The sequence below is a fragment of the Mauremys mutica genome, chromosome 11, assembly GCF_020497125.1.
Source record: "Mauremys mutica isolate MM-2020 ecotype Southern chromosome 11, ASM2049712v1, whole genome shotgun sequence".
Taxonomy (NCBI): domain Eukaryota; kingdom Metazoa; phylum Chordata; order Testudines; family Geoemydidae; genus Mauremys; species Mauremys mutica.
In genome coordinates, this window is record NC_059082.1 from 57,057,247 (window position 1) to 57,079,594 (window position 22,348).

At 42.8% G+C, this 22,348-nt stretch overlaps 1 protein-coding gene across 1 annotated transcript in view; it reads right to left on the reverse strand.

Annotated features, from left to right (window-relative positions):
• LOC123344726 (ectonucleotide pyrophosphatase/phosphodiesterase family member 7-like) overlaps positions 1-22,348 on the reverse strand; it is a 50,757-nt gene that overhangs the window by 17,132 nt on the left and 11,277 nt on the right. The window contains exon 2 of the mRNA XM_044981193.1: positions 12,056-12,201. Coding sequence (XP_044837128.1) covers positions 12,056-12,201 — 146 coding nt within the window. The remainder of the gene's footprint in view (positions 1-12,055; positions 12,202-22,348) is intronic.

The window sequence follows — 22,348 nt, forward strand, 5'->3', positions numbered from 1 at the left end:
AAAGCACAGGATAACATGAAAGACACAACAGGTCACCAGCCAACGTTCATATTCACAGTGAATATGAATATTGGTTGGTGGCCTGTCTGCAACCATACTACATATTATATATTTTTTTCTTTCTCCTTCCGCAGCCTCAGGCATAGAGTGTTCATGTTTTCTCCTACTTATTTTGGGCTTGTGCTGGTCTGTTCAGGCTTGAGTGTCATGTTGATGGATTGGCTTCTCTCTCTATTTTGCATAATATTGCTCTAAGTTACCTACTTTTTCTCTTTCCAAGTGGTATCTGTATTATCACTTGCCATGGAAGTCATGTTGGTGGCATTTTTAAAGCCTGTCTTAAATATGGCCCCTGTAATCATCTTACCATATTTGGTGCTTTAGATTGGTTTGTTCTACATAGAATTTCTGTTGTTGCAAGAAACTCTTTCCAATGGACTCTGAACATCTTTCGTAGGCATTTACTTAGAAATTGATCAGATCAATTCATTCTGATTGTTCATTTCCATGACTCTGCTCCAGAAAGTAGGACAGAGATGATGCTGGTGTTAAAAATTTGAATTTTGATGACAATGCCAATTTTTCCAAATCTTTTCAAGTTTATTAAATGGCACTATGAATTATTTATATTGATGCGGTTGGTGGGCATTCTGCTTTACAGAATCTAAGAAACCATGTTTTCCCCCACTCGAGGAGCTTTCAGTATAAATGGTCAGAATATAGACAAAGGAAGGAGGAAGGGAAGTGCAAACAAGCAAAGGGATTGTGTGGTATATTTGGCCACAATCTGATTAGCTCAAGGTCATTGGATTTCTTTTTATGTTTAAATTATAGTGTGAGATAAATGTAAATGATGATAAGGTGAAGCGTGTGAGCAGGGATGGATTCTGAGAGGTGAAGGTGCTTTCTGTACATAATGTTTACTTATCTCCAATAAACATGGCCCCTCACCTGTGGGACATGCAATCTAATTTGAGCAGATGCATTATACACATGTAAAGGGTGAGCCCTGCTCTAAAGCTCCCCAACTTTAAACCCTCAACTCATTCCACTGAAATCAGTGGCAAGAGTCCCATTGACTTCAATGAGGTAAGATTAGGACCGGAGTCAACAGCGATCTGCAATGAAGGGCTAAGTGAAAGAAGTGGGTGTTAAGAAGGGATTGGATGGTGGAGAGGCAGGCGCGTGGCACATGGGAAGTGGTAGGGTGGGGGACGGGGAATCTTCAGGTCACCACCTGCCTGTTGCTGCAAGAGAAGTGGGGCCAACCTCTTGTGCTGGGATCAGCGCATTGTCAGCATTTCATTTATTATCCATTGGGCTATTGTCCAAATAAGCTGGAGGCCTCAGAGCTATTAGGGTCCAAGTCTCTGATGGGTTTTGTGTGCATTATAGTGAGTTTCAGCACTTTAAAAATGCTTTACAGAGCTTAACTAATTAATCACATGAGCAGTTGATCAATACATAGTATTATCTCAAATTTACACACCAGGCAGAGACGTTAAATGTCAAGATCATGACCAAGAACTAGGATTAAAATGCAAGTGAGTCTCTTGCCTTTCAATTAGTCTAAGTCCACTGGCCCATGCGGCCTCTCAAGCTAGTGAGCTGCTCCTCCTTGTAGCCTGTTTCATGGACTCTATGCTTGTAAAACTAAACTGGCTCTTTATTAACAGAACTGGTTAAAGAGCTGCTGCAACTGCAGCTAGCATTCTAGCCACGTGCACATAGACTGACTTCCTTGTACCTCTTCCAAACTCTTTTCTTCTGCAACCTGTGCTCCTTCCTTCCAGTTCCATGCAGGTTACCACATAGCCAGGGGTCACAATGGCTGCTCAGCAGGGAAGCCTGCTCAGCTGCAGGCAACTGGCTGGAGGAAGCTTACAGCATCCCTGGTTTCTTTTCTGAATTGGTTTGAGGCTCTCCCAGAACACTGAAAAGTCGGTCATGGACCGATGTTAGGGAAGAGGGTTGTGAGGAACCTATGGCTTCTGGAAAAGTCATAGAAAAAAATGTGCATCCCTTGCAATTAGTTTACCATCCCAAGGTACTCTCTCTTCTGTAACCAAAAGGGTCAGAAACATACTGCCCCCATATTCTCCATTTAGTTACTCCAGTTGTCACCTGTGTAACTTCTTGAATTCACTAGGGATATAGAGAAGTAAAATGGATCTACACACCAGAAAACCAGGCTCACTGGTTTAATATGAAAATTGAAATTAGCCATGATATTTCTAGGTCCCAAAAATCAGGGGATGAGAAGAGGCAGAAAATATGGGTCTAATTATGCAGAAAATATCAACTGAAGGAGGAACAAAAAGCAAGCGGCACATATTAAGTAAGAATTTTATCAATTGCACTGCCAAAGGGCTCAGTTTTCATTTTTACACATACACACACGGCACATGAAGTATATTTTCATTGTAATATAATGAAAGACCTTTTGATCCCTGCAATTTATCTGACACATTTCACTGTGCTTCAGATTTTCCTACTTGCTTGGAGGTCACCATTGGCATGGTAATACTGTAGTTGATTTTAAAGAACCCCTGACCCAAAATGTGAAATAGGCTTTTGTTTCTGCCACTCTCTGACTCACAGTCTTGTACAAACTCTCAGATTATACTGGAGAGAAGTCACACAAGACTCTGTACTTATTCCACTGAGCATGTCCATAATGCAATATTCTGATATGATGCATATCCTGGAAAGCTGCTGAAATCAAGGTTCTTTTAAAGAAAGAAACATGTCTATTTTAAAGTGTTTTTCTATTAAATGCAGTGTTAATAGCTTATTTTTGAAGTGTAGCCTATAGGTATAGGTACATAAGTCATAGGTATGGATTAAGGTAGTAATGCAAAGGCTTACATGTATTGAGCCTGTAAAGACAATATCTTAGCCAATTAACTAAGGCATAATCCCCAAAAAGCCTTAGCATAAGCAGCTAACCAGTGATACCTTAAGATCTAGGGTTACTCTGATTAGCTGCATATGCTAAGGCATTTGGTGTCTTATGCCTTAGTTAGAGCTTGTCTACACTTACCGTGCCGCTGTAGTGCACACTGAAGATGTTACCTATGCCAACAGGAGTGCTTCTCCCATTGGCATAGGTACTCTACCTCCTTGAGGGGCTCCAACTATGTCGACGGAAGAAGCCAGCCCATTGACATAGCGTTGTATACACCAGGAGTTAGGTTGGTATAACTGCGTTGCTCAGGCGTGTGGATTTTCACACCCATAAGCAGTGTAGCTATAGCAACATAAGTTTGTCATGGAGACCAAGGCTTGGTTTGGCTAAGCTATTGTCTTTACAACTTGAGACATGTAGGCCTTCACATTACTGCCTTAATCCATACCCATGGTTTACCTGTAGGCTATTTCAGATTAGACTAGCACATCATAAGCCACCTATGAAGTTAATTCTCACAGGAGGAACAGCATGTCTAAATTGTCGAGCTATGACAGAGCATTCTTTCTGCTATTGGAAACTGAGGAACAGTTCCCTGAATGTTTGCCAGTGGCCTGCCACTCATCTAGTAAGTAGGTTTGATCTTTAAGGGCCTGATCCAAAGTGCATTGAAGTCAGTGGAAAGGATCCCACTTATTTCAGTGAGCTTTAGATCACAGATTTTATGGCCAGAAAACCCTGATCATTTAGTGTGATCTCCTTCACCTATGCAGGCAATAAAATTTCACCCAATGATTCCTGGACTGAGTCCATCAATTTGTGGTTAAATTAGAGAAGATCTTTGAGAACGAGATCATACTGGAATACTTCAGATGATGGAGAATCCACTGTATCCCTTGGTAAACTGCTCCAATTACCTTCCTTGTGAAAAGTGTACATTTTAGTCTCATTTAGAAATGTGCTGACCTTAGCTTAGCAGCCTTTGGATCTTGTCTGCTGTTTTAAAGAGACCTCTGGCATCAGAGACCTGTATGAACTTGAAAATGTCTCTTATGTGTTGCCATTTGCCTCTTAAGCCCATGAGGAAATGTAAAATTTTGTGATGTACAGAACCTCACAGAACTGCTACAATAGAGTATTGGTTTTCTATGAGATCATTGCTTTATAACCTTATCCCCAGTTAGACTTTTTAGCAGTGGGGAGAAAGGCAGAGGGCTAATAGCAATCTGGAGACAGGACTGGTAGTGGAACAACTAAAAGAAAATGATCACAGATCAAGTTTTTCTCATTTACACTCCTGTGGAGTTTCTCCAGTTCTATGGATGTAACGGAGTTTGGACCTGTGACTAGGCCCAAAGGCCTCCTGCAGAAGGCCTCATGGTCCTGCCACACTCATCCCAGGAAAGGATCAGTGGAGATAAGTCCTCCAAGTGGCCTAGAGAGGCTGCAAAGGGCTAGCCAACCAGAGAGGCTACAGGGAGCCACCAATCAGGACCTAGGAGGGCTATATAAAAAGGAGATGTAGAGCCAGAGACAGGCAATTCCTTGCTGGAGCACATATGGTGCTCCTGGCTGGCCAAAAGGAACTGCAGCACCATGGACAGCTCACTGTCAGCAGGGACCAGGGCAGTGAGGAAGAGCTCCTGGCTGCCTGCTGGGCCTGAACATAGAAGAGCTTGGTGAAGTAGATTTAAGGCTAACAAAGACCTATCAGCATATTGTCTTATCTATGCTTTGCATTCCCCTAGGTAGGCATGACTTAGTCTGGGTGTCCCCTGTTCTCTCTGGGCACTGAGTTACAACTTGCTTGCTGCAGAGCCTGGCTCTCAAGTTAGCCTCTCCTGCATGCTGACTCTGTGTCCTTGTCAGCTTCCAGCTAAGATGACCACCTTCTACTTCTGCCAAGGGAACTCTTTTAACCTCTGTGTCTTTTGATCTCAGCCTGAGGCTGAGAAGAGAAAAACCTCCTATTTTGGATGGCTCTTCCCCCAATTGATGGCCCAGCCATTTTAAAACTCTTTTGAAGCAGGTACCTGAGCCTCTTTTGATTGAATTCCATGCATTTGACTGGGCAGCAATACAAATTTGAATAGGGGAAAAACAAAGTCAAACACAATATTCCTGAAAACATCATACAGACACTTTCCTGGTTAGTCACAGGCTTTGAGAACCAAATCTGTGCCTGTGTGGCAGTATCTGACAGTACACAGAACTAACACTAAGCTCCCACCAAACTAGCTTAGCTAGCCTCCAAAATCAGCCCCCTTGACACCAGTTTTATTGAACCACATCTGAGACCGAGAGAGTATGGACTGAGGAATAAAATGTTAATAAAAAGGGGCCACCTGGGATTCTCCACTATGAGGATGGAGATCCAGGTTTAGTTACTGTTCCCAGGCATAGAACACTGCTAAACAGTGTGATAAACTCAGGACAGACGGCTGCAAGGGTGGGTAGAAAACAGTCCCAGAAGATTAAAAGGCCCTCCTCCCTATCAACTGAGGACAGGTGATTACAGGTCAATCAGGTTCATCTGAGGAGGGGTTACCAGAGATCAATTAGGATCAGCTGAGAGGAGGTTACCTGAGGTCAATTAGGAGCAGCTGATTCCAACTAAGGGCTGCCTGAGACGTTTTTAACCCCTCCCCTGTTGGGAGGAGGAGGGGTGTGTGTGTGTTGGTGGGGAAGAGTAAGAGTCAAGCTGCCAGTAGGCTAAGAGCAGCGGGCCTCACCAGGGGGGGAGGCTGCATTCCCTCCCATAAAGGAGACAAACAAGCCCAAAAGACTGGCTGAGAGAAGGGACGGACTGCCCCTGTGCAGCCAAGAGGGACTGTTTTACCCAAGCCCGTCTCACCAAAGCTAAAACCAGCTGAGGCTGGTGAGACAGAGAAGGTGCCTTGCCACAGCAATTAGAGCAGGAGCTGGCAATCAGGACTCCCGGGCTCTGTCACTGTGACCTTGAACATGCCCAGTGAATGAGTTTTCTGTGGTCAAACAGATTTTGAGGGTAAGTGGTATGAAAGAGGCTGCAGTGAGGAATCAGTTATCTCTCAGGGCTGTTGTAGATTCTCTTTTCTTCTCCTACACAGAAGTTAGGGGGGGAAACCTACCCCCATAAATAATTTATAGTATTTTGATTTAATTAAATGACTTTCAAAGTAGCACTTAATTTTTTTCTCCATTGACTTTAATTATAGATTATTAGCCTGAGGCTCATAAATCTGAAAAAAAAAATGTTTCTGGTGACATTCTTTTCTACATCATTTAGGATTATCGAAAGGTCAAAAATAATTTCAAAGTTAATTTTACAAAGAGAAACACCACAGAAGGCAGAAGACACATCCTAGTTAGTACTATCATTAATGAAAGAATATTACCGAAATAATAGAAGAAAGTATGATCAATACAGTACCAGCTCCAGAGCCAAATTCCAGGAGGCTGTATGTACTGCTTAGGACCGAAAAACCAACTGAGGAAGCAATGGCTAAAACTCTTTTTCACTGAAAAATGCAGATTTGGGTTGGCCGTAATGTTTTGCAAATTTTGTGTCAAATTCAGTTAATTTTGTTTATTCTCCTTCCCACCCAAATTCTAAACCAATCAAAATGCTTTGTTTGACACTGATAGAATGAAATCTTCTTTTTTTTCAATTCAAAATGACATTTGTTTCAAAACTTACTTAAATTTTATTAAACAAAGAAAACAAAAATGAAACAAAACATTTCACTTGACCTTAAATTCCTCCTCTGCCCCACACTTCTTGATTTGCCCCAAAATTTGAAAAAATCCTTTTTTTAGGTCAGCCCAAAACAATTCCCCCTGCTACCCCAATTATTTTTCTTTTCAGCTCAGCCAGGAATCAAAAAATCAGTCATGCACACAGCTCTACTTCAGATGGCTTATACTGGCTTCAAGAATTTGGAAGTTGTTGTATTATGATCATGTTTAAAGGCCCTGAGATGGGTGCCTCCACTGTGCTGGACACCATACACATACAGCAAGAGACAGTTTCTGCCCAAAGAGCTTGCAATCGAAACAGACATGACAGGAGAAAAGGGTGGGAGGGGAAACAGAAGCACAGACAGTGGAAGTAACTTGCCCCAGGTCACAGCAGAGATGGGGCTAGAACCCATGTGTCTTGACTCCCAGTTCACTGCCCTGCCCTGCCCCTCTGTCTGTGTTTCTCAGCTTTCTCAGCTTGTCCATCCTTTTATTCAAAATCAAAAGATTTTCACAATTTTCCCCCCTTCACATTTACTATACAAGTACGAGTGAAAAATGCCGCAGTGCTCACTCTTGTGTGTGTTTTGTGTGTAGAAGCTGACCTAGAATAGTTGACTATGAAGGGTAGAAGGATGCAGGGAGTGGGGGAGTGAGATTTTCTTTGCTTTTTATGGTAATACAATTTCAACGCCTCATGACCCACCTGGTTGCTTTTTGCAGTACCTGTGGGGGTCTGGAACCACTGGTTGAGAACCACTGCCCTAGACCTCACTGTCTCCCAACTCGCCTTAGAGTGGGCGATAATCATGTGACTAACTAGCTTCATATACTTTTTTATGAATGTTTTGAATGCAATTCTCTGCAGCCTAAGAGGCTAAACTCATGCTGTGGCCAAATCCTTTTAGGGGAATTCCTCACATCCCTAATTCCAACAAACAGTTTAATAAAACACTACAAAAATATCATGCCCAAACAAGTGGGTATTTACTGTTCTTTCCCCCATTTTATTAACATAATCAACTTTATTAGCAGCAATCAATTTACAATATTGTTGGTTTTATTGGGACCATTATTTTCTGTTACTGCTGCATTCCTTTATTACAATGATCACAGCTATTATGGTTATGCTTATTATTCTTGAAAATGCTTGTGCGTACAGCATGATGACTTTTTGTAGTCTGTTTCCTCAGTATAAGGAGTTTGGGACTCTGCACTACTTTTGCACTCTGCTTTCCATACAAAACCCATTGGATTGAACCTAGAGCATCAGTTAGGGCTTTATTACTGTTCCACGTTAGAGTCAAATTAATATCAGCTCTCTTGCTATGTAAGGGTGAATTTCTTTGTTTAAAAAAAAAAGCTACATTTCCCATGGGAAACAGAATTACCAGAACAGAAATATCTGAGGTAATGTAATCCAAGCAAGGCCATATAAGGATATTCTAGAGTGTCATCCTCCTTCAATATTATGGTTTAATGCTCTAGCTCCTCATTCTACCATTCCATTGATTTTTTTTTTATTCCAGCCTTTTCAACATACTTCCAGTGAAATAAAGCTTTCCTCAAATTTCCCTTCAAGGTCCTTTAACAGTGGATCAATTTTATTAATTTTTAACTCTTGTTTATTACTCTAAAACCTAATATTGATGAGTTGACATTTGTCAACATTTAATTTAATTACCAACAATCCAGACATGCACAGATGGTTTAATATTTTAAAACGTCAGTGGCCTGTAATAGTTCTTTGTATTCATCTAGGCACTGAGTTAGGCTAAAATAGAGATGAGGGACTCTGATCTGGGAACCTCAAATTGTTCTGTGGACACTAATGAAATAAGATTCCAAAGATCCCTGTGAACAGATGAGTCTTAACCATATGCCATTTACAAATTGGGAAACTGAGGCACAGGATGTGTAAATGACCTCTCTGTCTGTTTGTTGCTCTCTTGTGCCTTATTGCATTCAGCTTGTGTACAGTCTCTGGGCAGGAACCATCTCTCATCATGCTATTGTATACCACCTAGCATCTTATTGGATGCTCAAACCCTCCTTGCCCACCCCCATTCCTCTCGATTTAAAAATTTGCCCAAGGTCAGCCAGTGTGTCAGTGGAGAGGAGAGAATGCAGCACAGAAATACTGACTGCCAATTCCTGATTCTAATCACTATGAAATTTTGTTCATTGCTGACATTGATTAGACCAGACTTCAGCAGGGAGCTAGGTGACTCAGGGGATCAGTAATGGCATATTAAATCTTTTGCCTCAAGGTTAAAAACCTAAAGTCAGCCAAGACTGGTAGTGGCCAAAGGTTGTTTGTGCTTCACCTCTGCTTTTGCATCCTCCCACCTCCAATGGTGATCCCAGATTGGGTTGGAGGGTGGGGGCTCTGTCACTTTGGAAGAACAAACTTACACGTATGCTGTAGACTTGTATTTATTTACATTTACACACACAGAGAACTGTGGTCCACACATTCTAGCTACTCTTGATAATTCCTTGCCATTGGAGGGGCCTGGAGCTCTGGTGGCCCCTTGGTCTTACTTGTTGCGTCCCTGATTAGTCTCCTTATTTCTGAAATGCTTTGGTCTAATTCAAGTCTTCCTGTAGGGGTATATGGGTGAAATTTAATGACCCGTGACATACAGGAGACCCGACTAGATGATCTGATGGTCTCTTTTGGCCCTTAAACTCTATGAAACTTTAAACTACCAATATCAAAACTCCATTGTCGCTATACCTCAGCCATCCTCTTCTCTGTAAACCCTAGCCACCAAGCCAGGCAAATTGAAACTTAAACCATCGTCTTCTTCCAATAGTTAATCACCCTTGCAATTCTCCCCACTTCTCAAATTCTTGGAGAAAATGGATGGACTTCATCTTAAATCCTAAAACCATCCAATCCAGCCTATTTCAGCCCAAGGCAGGAAGAGTGAATTCCAAAGCTGTATGGCCTCCACAGAGGACCAATAGGGCTTCAGGTAGATCTTCAAGCTAAACATTATGGTATGGGGGAGTGTCACAGGGTGACTGGCCTCTTTGGGGGGAGGGAGGGGGAGCCACATCTGTGCCATAATCAATTAGCTGCTTCCTAGCCCAAAGGGGCTGAGGACAGAACTTCAGGGGAATGAGCTTGGGTGCTCGGTGCTCTATCCTAAAGCCAGAAAGACTCTTGAAAGTGGCTAGGAACAGGGCCAAGAGTAGCTCCTGAAGGGCAGAAGAACCTTTTTGTTTGTTGGGACTTCTTAGTTGGACTCTTTCTGGAAGGGATTACGTTTTGTATGTGACTTGACCGGAGGGCTAAGCCAAATCTCCAGCACAGACCAGTGTGTAGAGAGCTGAGGAGACCCACCTTGGGGGTGGGGGGAACTGAGGCAGAGATCACTGACCATGCCACACCTGGCCTGAAGTGGCTGGTACAGGGCAGCCAGGTTCTCTGACAGGGAGGTTGACAGGCATTCTCTCAATAAGGAAGGTTCTAAGCCATTTCATTCTCTCCTGCTTTCAATCCAGCACTGTTCACAAATAGTGGAAGAACAGAGCTTGACATTAATTTGTTTAGAAATTTTTACTGGGTCCCCCTTTCTCAAGATACTCACTGAACCTGACACCAATAGAACAGTTTACAAAGAGCAGCCAAATCAATGCACTGTGTATTGAAACTCACTAGGAATGCTGGAAGGAGCAAGCTCCAAAGTGAAGTCCCTACAGTGACAACATCAAACTGCTGGTCATGGAAAGTTTCAGTTTTGTGACTGACTGAGTGACCCAGCATGATGCTTACTTCATGAATGGAAGTAGAGAGAGGCAATCTCTTGGCTCAATGGATGCCTAGTCAGTGGCATTCCTGCCAATCCCTCATACTGAATATCAATGCAACCTACTCACCTTAATTCTCAACCATTTCTATCAAAAATCCTTCTTGGGCTTTGATTCACCAAAGCACTTAAGCATGTGCTCATTGTAAGCACTCACATAGTCTCTCTGCAATGAGGAGAGAGAAGAGTGAACAGTGGTAGAGTTGAAAAGGACCTTGAAGGTGAGGACAAGAAGCTTGGACTTGAATGAACAATCCTGAACTTAACAGAAATCTGTTCAGCCACATTAAATCCCGGTATATTTATTAAAAAGATGAATCCCTTTTCTGAATACATTTCTTGGTTCAACCAAACCTCTTGTTTTTGGCTAGGCTATGCTGAAGGATCTTGTGGCATTTGTGAATTGGTGCCCCAGTGTAGGCGCACTTAATAATGCGACTCTTTCACAAAAGGCGGTTGGGTGATTCAACCATTGCTCTGATATCCTTCACCGAAAGCATACCAATTATCCTGCATTGTGATAGAATGTTGGCAACATCATTTTGATAGGAAGAAAACATTTTCGCTTTACTAAAAGTTAATTCATCAATCTCCACAAACTTGCCATAATGGATCAAGGAGTGTAATGGATTTTTTTATGGTGAATTCTGTCCAAGACCATGTCCCAGGCAGCCCATGCAAGTAACATTTTGATGAATAGAGTTCTCATGCTGAGTTAGTTGGCCTGCAGCAATCAGGTTGTTGTAATTGTAAACAAGAGTTCTTTGGTTTGTGGAAGAATGCTTGCAATCTGCTATAGAGTAACTATGGAGTTACTAAGAACTGGATGCAGCAATTTAACATTTACCTGCCAGATGAGTGATGAGTCACCAATTCAGATGTCTGGTGTGTTCTTCACTAAAAGCGCTTGCTGAACAATCACTTACAAACTCAGAGGAAAGGGAGGGGACAAAAAACGCTCAGGTGATGGGGGTGGAGAGGAACAAATATGCAAGTGTAACTGGCAATCAGACAAATGCAAGGAATCAAACACAAATTGCAAACACCAGAGGAAATACAGCACAAAATCCTATAAAATGCAACCCCAGTGTAAGCTAAAGATCTTTAGGGCCATATTATTAAAGCCTAGCACAAAACAAGTGCCTGTCAAAATGCATGTGGTGCACTATGCTGTACAAATCCACTGTTGCAAACACAAGTACCTATTAGCTGGTAATTACATACACCAATAGATAAGCAGGCAGTTATCCTGTTTGCATATGCAAATATGGCTTTCTGCAAGGGCAAAGGCTACATGTACATTGTCATGTTCCTTTGTCCTTTTGGTTTTGTATCCTATAAGGATATTGAGCCTGATTCAAACCCCACTGAAGTGAATGGAAGAACTCCCATTGACTTCAGTGGGCTTATAGATTTCTTTGGCTGTGCCACCAGCACTTAGCTGTGATGTGTGAAATAAGTCACTGATATAACCGCTGCTTAGCTAACATAGCTTCAGTGTTGCTTGATGTAGTACTGTACATGTTCCATTCAAGCAAAGGGATTAAGTTACTAGAATGAAAACCAAAGTGCAGGTATCATTATATAGTGTCAAGACTTTCTATGGTACCTGGTTCTGAGCTGTGATCCATAATGGCAATACCCCATTGTCCCACCACTCTGTCTTGTTTTGGGTTGCCTTATGAGAAAACTTCCTCAGGGTCTCTGGGTTAAACATCAGATTGTGAATCACTCCATGATCTTCAATCCAGCGACCTGGAATGCAAAAGAGGATGAGACAAAAGATAAACATGGGGAATGTCTCTGAAAGGAAATAAATAAGGATGTCACATAGGTGTGGTGTGGCAGATCCTGGAAACACAATGCAGTCATTGAACGAGCTCTTTCCAGATCAATGGATTCAACTGTTCCAGGTAACTGAGAAGAAGTATAAGGAAAAGATAGGGAAGGGGTAGCGCTTCCTGGAACAGGCTGGCTTACCACTATTGCTGCCACAAAAATCACTAAAGATGAAGCTAGCAATGAATGGCTTGAATTTCCAAAGGGTCAAATCCTGATCATATTGAATTTCATGGAAGAACTCCCCATTGATGCAAATAAAGCAGGATGTGGCCTAAAGAGTTATAGCTAGTTAAGGCAAGACTGTCACACTGTATTTTAATAATTCTATTGTTTTACTAATTTCATTTTTACTGTAGTTTTGTTTTTTGTTAAAAGCCCATCAGCAGCCCTTTTCATTCTCACCGAAAGGGGTTGGTGAATGGGAGGTCAGAGGACGATCTGTATGTTTGGTGTATCTGTATTATCCTGCCTAGATCTGATGGGCTGGGTAAGGAAGAAAGAGTGAGTAATATCTGGTCCTTTTTTCACATATTAATTCTTCATCAAATAAACCATTTCATGAAAAACTGTTTTACATTATTTGATCAGCTCAGTAGCTAGCAAAATTTTGTTCCTCAAGTAATAGTCCTGGATTCATCGTGCTTTTTCATTACACTGCTACCTCAATATAATGCCACCCGATATAATGTGGTAAAGCAGTGCTCCGGGGGGGTGGGAGTGGGGCTGGGGAGGGGGGCTGTGCACTCCGGTGGATCAAAGCAAGTTCAATATAACACGGTTTCACCTATAACGCGGTAAGATTTTTTGGCTCCCAAGGACAGCATTATATCGAGGTAGAGGTGTATTTTGGCGACCCTACTATGAAGCTCCATGTGTCCTCAAGAAATAATAATGATGCATATTAACAAACAGAAATCATCATCACAGGTTCTGATGGGAATGTTAGAAATCAAACCTTTGGTGACTGTCCAGATTGAATTGTTTTCTTCCTTTTATAAACTCCCATTGGGATACAAATCCCTTTTCTTTAGGGTTTGAATTGTGCTGGATCAGAGGAAGTGCTGAGCTCTCTGAATATGTGCTTTGGGCCTGGAGAGCACTCTTGGTTTCTTGTGAAGAGAGTGTGATTTGCACTATACATCCACACAGGGGAGTAAGAAGTGAACCCCTCAGTTACACTTTTCAGGGACTGCCCAGACACTGAGTCCAGATGGATAGGTGTGAGGGGATGGGCAGGGTGGGAGGGCTTACAGGCCACTTACTCCCTTTGTGGAACAGGCGGGTGGGTCGAGGAATGGGTAGAATCTTGGATCCATCCCTTGCTTGCTGGGCAGCATTGCTGAGTCAGTGTGGTAGGGGCTGGATGGGGAGTGTGAGTAATTCACTGCTGGTACAGGACAGCAGTACCTTGCTACACACCTTCCTCCCCCCCCCCCCCGCCACCTCTCTCTGAAGAGCAAGAGAGACCAGATCACTGGTATGCTCCTGGGCTGATGCAGCTACATGGCTCCCTTTACTGTGAGCTATTTCCTTGTGACAAACTCTAGCCTTCAATACATTTTATAGGATTTATCATGTTGATAAACAGAGTAAGAGAGCTGATCACCATATGACTTCCATTTAGACCTGGATACAGATGAATGAACATCAGTGGCTAGATTCATGAGCCTGTTTCATGTGACAAGCTCTGCTGGCAACACGGACTGTGAGGAAAACACAAGCAAGTGCATAATTCACTCGGTTCCAAACAGCCACTCTTCATGCTTCACCTTGCCACTCTGAGTGTATGGAGAAGTGCAGTTAGCCTGGCATTGCACAGGACTAGATGATTTTATGCAATTCACCAGGATTGCTGGTTACATATTATTAAAGTAGGAGTGAAACAGTTTTCCCGGCCTGTGAGGTTTTTAAGATTTGAAAATTTTCCCATCCCAAAATGGGATAAAATGTCAATCTTGAAAATTTTTGTGAAATGAGGATCTGTTTTTCCCTTCAGGTCAAGTCAATTGAAAGAATGTGTTTCAATAATATTTGATATGTTTATTTTGATTTTGACACTTTTAAATCTTTCTTTTTAGTATAAATTAACAAGCTTAGAAAAGTCATTCTGAATTGAAAAATGAAACTTCTAAAAGAAGTCAGAATGGGATGTTTTGACAGTTTTGAAATTTTATTCAAAAATGTTTCGAACAGGAATATTGATCAAATCAGGCTTCCTTTTGAAAAGCTGCAGTGAATTGACATTTCCAATGTAAAAGTTTTGTCGGCAAAATATTTTGTTTTGGGTCACTTTGACGTTGAATTCCATTCATAGAAAATGTCCATTTTGGCCAAACTTTTCTGGTTTCTTGACTAAACAAACTGCACAAAACAAACATACCCCAAAAAAGAAAAGTTATTCAGTCTTCAGTAAAAAAAAAGAAAATTAAACCATTATTTTTTACAGAAAACTGATATTGTTTATCAAAAATAGTTTTAGAAAATGGAATATTTTTAATAAAAAGGCAAATTATTTTTGGAAATTTCTTATAAAAATCATTTTTTGACCAGCTCTGTACACCTGTTTCAGTGCTCTGCTGGCAAAGGCTCCTGCTTCTGGAAGTGGTTATATGCCTGTGACCAATTCTTCTCTCTAATGTCAAGGAGTTCCATTGTCTAGGCCAGCTCCTGTGAAAGTCCCAAACCCTGCAGTCCCCTTTCAGTCAGTAGTTTCACAGTTCCAATGTAATGTAGCTGTTGTGGGAGGTCATGGTTGTGGACTGACAGGAGATTTTCTAGTTCACTAGGGCCAGTCTCATGGATGGCTTTGACTATCAGGACAAAGACTTGAACTGGACTCTGTATTCTATGGGGAGCGAGTGCAGAGAGCAGTGCACCATCAACCTGTGGAGACCATTGTAGCAAACCAGATGGGCTGCTGTGTTTTCTGCTAATTAGAGCTTTTCTCAGAGGCTTGTTTTCATTCCTATGGGTAACGAAATGCAAGCCTGGAGGAGGATGAATCACTGTGGCCAGGTCTGTGCCGGAGAGGATGCAGCAGAACCTTTGGACTCTTCATAGATGGAAGAGGACATCCACCAGCACTGAGGAGTTCCAAAGGACCCCGTGGCTGTGGATCAATGTTAAACTGGAGAGCAGATGCCTTTAATGGTGGGAGATGTTATGGAAGATGCACATTTTATTCCTCTCAACTTATTGTTGCAACAAAAGTTAATACTTTCTCAGTGCATAAGGGCTTATGTACATTCAGAGTTAGATTTGTGTCCAAACTTCTGATACATTCTGCCCTAAATCACACCACTTAACTTCAGTGGTTGTAAATCAGGGCAGAATTTGGCTCATAACCTTTCATTAACACCCAATTCTTTCAACGCTCCTTTCATGATAAAAAGCAACAAAGAGTCCTGTGGCACCTTATAGACTAACAGATGTATTGGAGCATAAGCTTTCATGGGTGAATACCCACTTTGTCAGACGCATGCTGCTTTTTACAGATCCAGACTAACACGGCTACCCCTCTGATCCTTTCTTGATGTGGCAAGTAAAGCAGATTGGTGAAGGTGGCCTCTCTGTCATGCTGTGGAGTATTTATAAAACATCAAGGTGATTCACAAGCTCAGGTGCCCAAGTTTGGCTGTCACCCTAATTGCCCGTCAAACAGAAATGTTAACGATAAATGCTAATGAGTATTTACAGTGAGGTGAGTTGTGACAAGGCTGTTTGCTCTAAACATATTTAGATAAATATTCATGTTTCCAAATTAAATGTATTCCAGCCCTTTAAAAAAATGTGAGGCCTTTGCAAAAGATTCAGAGTTTCTATGGCCAGTGACGCCCATTCAGATCATCTTGTCCAGCAGTTCTCAAACTTCGTTGCACTGAGACCCCCATTCAGACAACAAAGATTACTACATGTCTCCAAGGAGGAGGACTGAAGCCTGAGCCTGCCGGAGCCCCGCTGCCCTGGGCAGGGCGGTGGGGGAGAAGCCAAAGCCTGAGGACTTGCATCCTAGAAGGGGGGGAGGGGGGCTGTAACCTGAGCCCCACTGCCCAGGCCTGAAGCCTTCGGGCTTCAGCTTCAGTCCCAGACAGTGCGGCTCTAGCTTCAGCTTCAGCCTTGGGTGGCGGGGCTCAGGCTTTGGCTTCAGCCCTGGGCTTGAGCAAGTCGAATGCCAGCCCTGGTGACCCTATTAAAAAAGGTTGCAACCCACTTTGGGGTCCTGACCCAGTCTGAGAATTGCTGATCTAGTCTGGCCTTCTGCATAACACAGGGCAGAGAATTTAATCTATGAATTCTTGCCTTTAGCCCATAATTTCTAGCTGAGCTAGATCATGTATTTTAGAAGAAGACACAACATTGCTTTTGAGGCTACAAGTCACACAGTTGAGGTTATGAAACAGCTATCAACATTGTAATCTGGCAGCTGGGCCAGCACAACTCTCCCCTACTGGATGCTTTGAAATGAGGCCCCAGCTCTTCCAGGCTAGCCTGGTGTTAACATTCTAAGAAATATTGAGAAGGGAGTTGCTACTGCCTCTCAGCAGTGCCCATTCTGTATTAGTGAGGCCCATAGCAATGGCGAACTAAGCCTGAAGCCTTTATTCCACTATGTTTACCTAGAACCTGTTGAGACTCCCTGGAGTTGTTTGTAAGGCTCCTGCAGTGGCGGGTGAGGGAAGTGAGAGCGTACATAGGAGAAGCCTCATAACTCTTGCCAAATTCCAACTTGGGAGACTGGATTTTGTATGACTATAACTGTATCAGTTGTGTAGCTCCAGCATGGAGTTAGCTGCTCTATGATGAAGTCTGAAGTTGAGGAGCTTATGGTCTAAACAGGAAGAAAGGAACAAAGATGAGGCAGTGAAAATGCAGTGTGAATGAATAGCGTAGTGACCCTTGGTTGGGTTGTTGGCAAGGACTGAAGTTGGAACCTCTAGCATAGATCTTCACCCTCTAAGCAAAAGGACTTGACTTCATTAGCTGGAAGCAAGGACTGGGACCTGGCCTCTGTGGGTCAGCCACAGTGAGAAACAGACATAATTGGGCAGTGTGTTACAGGAGTAAAAGTGAGCATTTATCATTCACACTGCAGGATTTTTTTTGCTTATTATGTTTTTTCTTTGGGTGTTGCATTTATTCTATCTGAGTCCCCAATGCAGTGTCAGTGGGATATGGTTGTGACCGCTATGGCAGCTTTCTGTATGAAGTTTATGTATTACTGTCTGCCAGGGTGTATATGTAGTTCCATGGGGGAGGGTGACCACAGCCCTCCAGGAACTAAGAACAGTGAGGGAGTGACTAGGCTAATTTACTCAGATTGTAACTCTCCAGAGAGATACCCCCCCACCCCCGGGGAGACCTGCATATACTGGTTCCAACTGGATTCTTCAGAGAACAACATAGAAAGCACTTTTGGATAAACAGTTTAAACTGATTCAGGGCCTTTCTTCTGATCCACCAAATAGACAGGACCTTCTCTCCCATGGTAGCTGAATACCTGTGGAGGAGTTGGAAGGACTTGACCTACTGGGGCCCCATAAGACTGATGGGTGACCTCTGCTGAGATTTTAGCTTGCATATAGGCACTCTTATTGTTTTTTAAGTTTGTCTGTAATGCTTTCACTTTAAGAATAAGTGTGCTTGGTTAGAGCTGTGTGGTAATTCCTAACAGCTGGCAGTTATGTTGATATAGCCTCCAAGGAGAGCACAAAGCAGGTCTGCTGAGGCAGTCTGACTTGCTGGTGAATTCACAGTATAGCCAGGGAACTGTGCAGCTTGAAAATACCTTGGTCAGGGGGGAGAGAGAGGCATGTCTCTGCCCAAGAGAGGTGACTGCTGGGGAGCCAGAAACCTGACAGTGGGTGCCCTTGCTGGACCACAAGGGGTAAATACAGGTGCAGTTCCCTTGAACTGTGACAATGGTGTTTTTCTTCATTCTTTATTCTAACCTGTTTTGTAGTGTTGCTGTGTGCAGATAAACAGTTGCTGTGCTTCACCCCAGGGGTTGCATATTTCAGTGAGGGGCAAAGTGATTCCTATGCCCCCTACGTATTGCTCTCACATGATCAGTTAAATTCATAAAAGCTCATTGGTTTGCAAGGTGTAGTGTTAACAATGACCTTACATGTATATACAGTAAGCCTAAATTGCTTTTATTTTTGCATGAACAAGATCTGTCAACAGATCTGTGGAGCACTTGCATCCCATCCTGACTGACTGGGTGTAGATATTGGGATAAGAGAAAATAGGGCAAAGCATAAGCTGCAGCACTTAATGGGAAAGGTGGCTCAAGGAACAAGCTAGGTGAACTAGAAATCAGTGACAAGCCATTTAACGCTTCCAATTTCATCTGGGTATCCTGAGTTTAGGTAACAGGGAGTTTGCTGTTCCACTGTCTCAGAACTGTCAGGCTGTAATATTTTTGAGGTTTTTTTTTTTTTATAGATTTGTTTGCTGTCTTGAAAATATATGGTGGGCATCTATATCTGTGGTTAATTATATCAGACATCTGCCAAATCGTATTTGCTTATGTAATGCTGCACTTCAACAGAGATCAGGAGACAGGTCTGTTCCTGCCTAGCTATTCTGGTAAGAGGAAAAAAATGCTCTAATTTTCCATCTTGTATGTGGAAATTTGTCATCCTAGAGATGGGCCACTTTGGATGGAGGGCCTGATCCTGTGAGGTGTTGAGGACCTCCTGTGTTGCTGGGAGGGCTCCATTCCCATAGATCTCAGTGCCATCTTACTGGATGCACTCAGCAGCTTGCAGGATGGGGCTCTGAGTTTTTGAAATACTCATTACAAGGTGAAGATCTGACCTAGACTTTCCAAAAAAGAGTAAGATATGAAAGACAGGAGAAAACTCTTCTTTTCCCCCCCAAGGCTTCCATTGACATTGTCTTGTTTAGAAGACAGTCCTATTAAAAGGACAATAGGCAGTGCATTGTGCAGCAATTAACTCGGATGATGGATTTATTTAGGACCAGATTGAGTTGGACTATTCCTGGATTAAGGGATTACTCAGTGTGAGTAAGGGTGGTAGAATGTGGTTCTTATTGTGGCAATGTAAATGAGAATTAGTCCCTCCATCATTAAACTGATACTGTTGTGTTGCAGTGAGACATCAAGAGATGCAAGTCAGACCAGTAGAACCCACTAAACCCTAAATCTATGATAAATGAGGATATTCTGAACATCTGAGCCAGCATTCAATTCCAACATCCATTCAGTGACAAAGAAACAGTTTTATATCTTCTTTCAAGCATCTGTTTCCTTCATCCTTTCAACTTCCAGCAATACAATGAACTAGAAGGCTCAAAATATACAGATAGGCTAATTCTTTGGAGGGAGTGCAGTCCAAGTGGCATGGCAAAAGGATCTCACATCAAAGTACTGTAAACATGTACTTGAGAATCCAATCATTGAAAGTGCAGACAAATCATAAAATATTAACAGCTCAAGATAAAAGAGCACAACTGCCTCCCAAATAAATAATGTGCTATACAAAATCTATATACCTGGGCCCAAAATCTCTGACTCCAGACTCAATCCAAATGAAATGGGGAAAGCACAAAAGGAAAAGCTAGCCACAGCTACTGCTGTGGATCCAGGGGCTTCCAGGCTATGGTACATCAAACTCAAGTCTAAGCTGCTGTTCCATCTCTGTTGCTTCTCCTTTTATTGGGCCCAGAGTGACTGGGGAACTGTCTATCAGCTCATCCCTCCCAAAGAACAACATTGTATCCCTGTGGTCTAGTGGGTTCATGGACAAGGTAGATGTCAAGAAGTTACTTTAGCACTTCTTTAGGGTACATCTACATTTCAAACACTATAGCGGTGCAGCTGCAGTGTTTAATGTAGACACTACCTATGTTGATTGTCATAGGGAATCCACTTCCCTGAGAGGCGGGAGCTAGGTTGACAGGAGAATTCTTCCATAGATCTAGTGCTGGCTATACTGGGGGCTAGGTCCATATAGCTACATCCATTGGGGTGAGGATTCTTTATACCCCAGAGAGTTGTAGCTATACTGATGTAAGTAAAGTCCTAGTGTAGACCAGGCCTTACTGTGACGCAGCTACTTGGAATAAGTGAATAGCACATCAGCAAAATTCTCAGTCTATATTAAACTGAGAGGCATCATGAACAGCAATGAGAATGGAGGAGTAGTGTAATGATACACAATGGCCTTAGGAATGCTAGCAGGAAAGAATCAAGGGACATTCAGTTTGGGAAGAATACAGCCTAATGCAGCTGTAGAAAAATACTCCAAAACAAAGAGTCCAATGGGAGGAGGAAACGCAAGTCAGTAATGCTAAAGCAGATCGAGACAGAAGACTACGTATGAGTTTGCAATGTGATTAGGCCAAGCTGCCAGTCACCTTAGAGCCTGATTCTATGAGCGGCTCCTGCAAGATGCTGAGTGCTCTCTAATCCCAGTGAAGATAACGAGAGTTCAGGGCACCTGACAAGATGAAGCTCTCACTGGATGTCTTGTTAGAGGCTGTGTTCACACCAGCAAATGTAGTGTCTGCTCTTCAGTACCGATGTAAGACTAGACAGAGCTCGGGCATTTACAGCATCGTGTCCTGGCAGGACTATGTAACAGGACAGTAGAAACACCTGTGTCTGATCTACACTTATGCTGGCATTGTTGCTGGTCCCAGTGCAGCTGCATCAGTTCTGAAAGCAGGCACTAAGGTCTGAGTTCTGCAAGCTGCCTTCAGTGGGGCTCTGCACAGGCATAGAGGCTGATGTGTGCTAGTGTGAGGATGCACAGAATGAAGCCCTCACCTAGGAGCCCAAACAACAGATGAGAATGAAAATGTACATCTAGATAAAGAGCAAGGGAACAAGATACTGACTGAAGCCTTCTGGGCTCCCACCTCAAGTACTGTCCTAGAAGGACATGACTATCCCATAAGAGCAGCCCTCTTCTAAAGGAAGCAGAGAATCAATTTCTAAAATAGCCAAGTGCCAAAATGTCTCCTGCACATAGTTAATCCAGAGTTGGAGAAATGTAAAGATGCTTTGTTATCATAACAGCTGATAGTATCAAATGTCCTTGAAAGAAGTAACCAGGGCCAGCCCTAGGTGTCGTGTCACCCAAGGCAGAAAACATTTTCAGCTCCCCAACCCAAAAGTCATCAACAACAAAACAATCCCTCCCCCTTTCCAAAATGGGAACTTGGTGCTCCCAAACACGATGAGGTGTTGGTGCGCAGGGTGGCTGCCCTGATCATCCACCCCTAAGAAGGCCTCTCGTAACATTTGCTAAGGATGACTGATTCACAGACAAAGAAGCATGTTTCTCTCTGCCCACTCATCCATCTATCCATCCATCCATCCATCCACTAGATGACTTGGAAGAGTTATCCTTTCAAGTAGATGGGAATAGACTGTCACAACTGAATTCCATCTGGCCATTGGGTATGCTGTTTATATGGACATTTGACAGTCCTTTTGCATAGCCTGCTGTAAAGATTGAGTCACTTTGGTTTCTGGTTCCTATCACTGATATGTTAGCTCTTGTTTTCTGTCCATTCTCCTTTCTTCAATTTGGGTGGTGGTGGTGGGGTTGTGCTGATCAACCACTGTCAGTCATGCTTGGCATGCCTTTGTTCCTCCTTAGTGAATTGAGATGTAGCATAGTGATGATGGATCACCAGCAGCTTGAGGAGATGCATATCTGGTTGAGTGGTTCTTTGAAAATGTCCCGGTGTTGGGACTTGGTGACTGATTGCTTGTCATCGGCCATTTGCTTCCTCTTGGTTTGTGCTCTCCTACTGTAAAAAGTGTAAAGGCTGCCCTGCTTGCTTGCTTTTTGGTGGCTTGAGTCACACATTTCTAGGTTTCTAAAGAAGGGAGCAATGCATTATTTTCAGGGTTGAACCTGATACGGACCTTCACTCAGGGACCAGCATTTCTGCACATAGGCTCCTTTCAAACCCATTGCCAAATCCTGTATGCTTCTGTTTTGTTTTGCACACAGCTATGGTGGTGGTGTTGGTAGTACTTACCTGCTAGTTACTATCACTGGTGCTAGACAATGAATCTGTT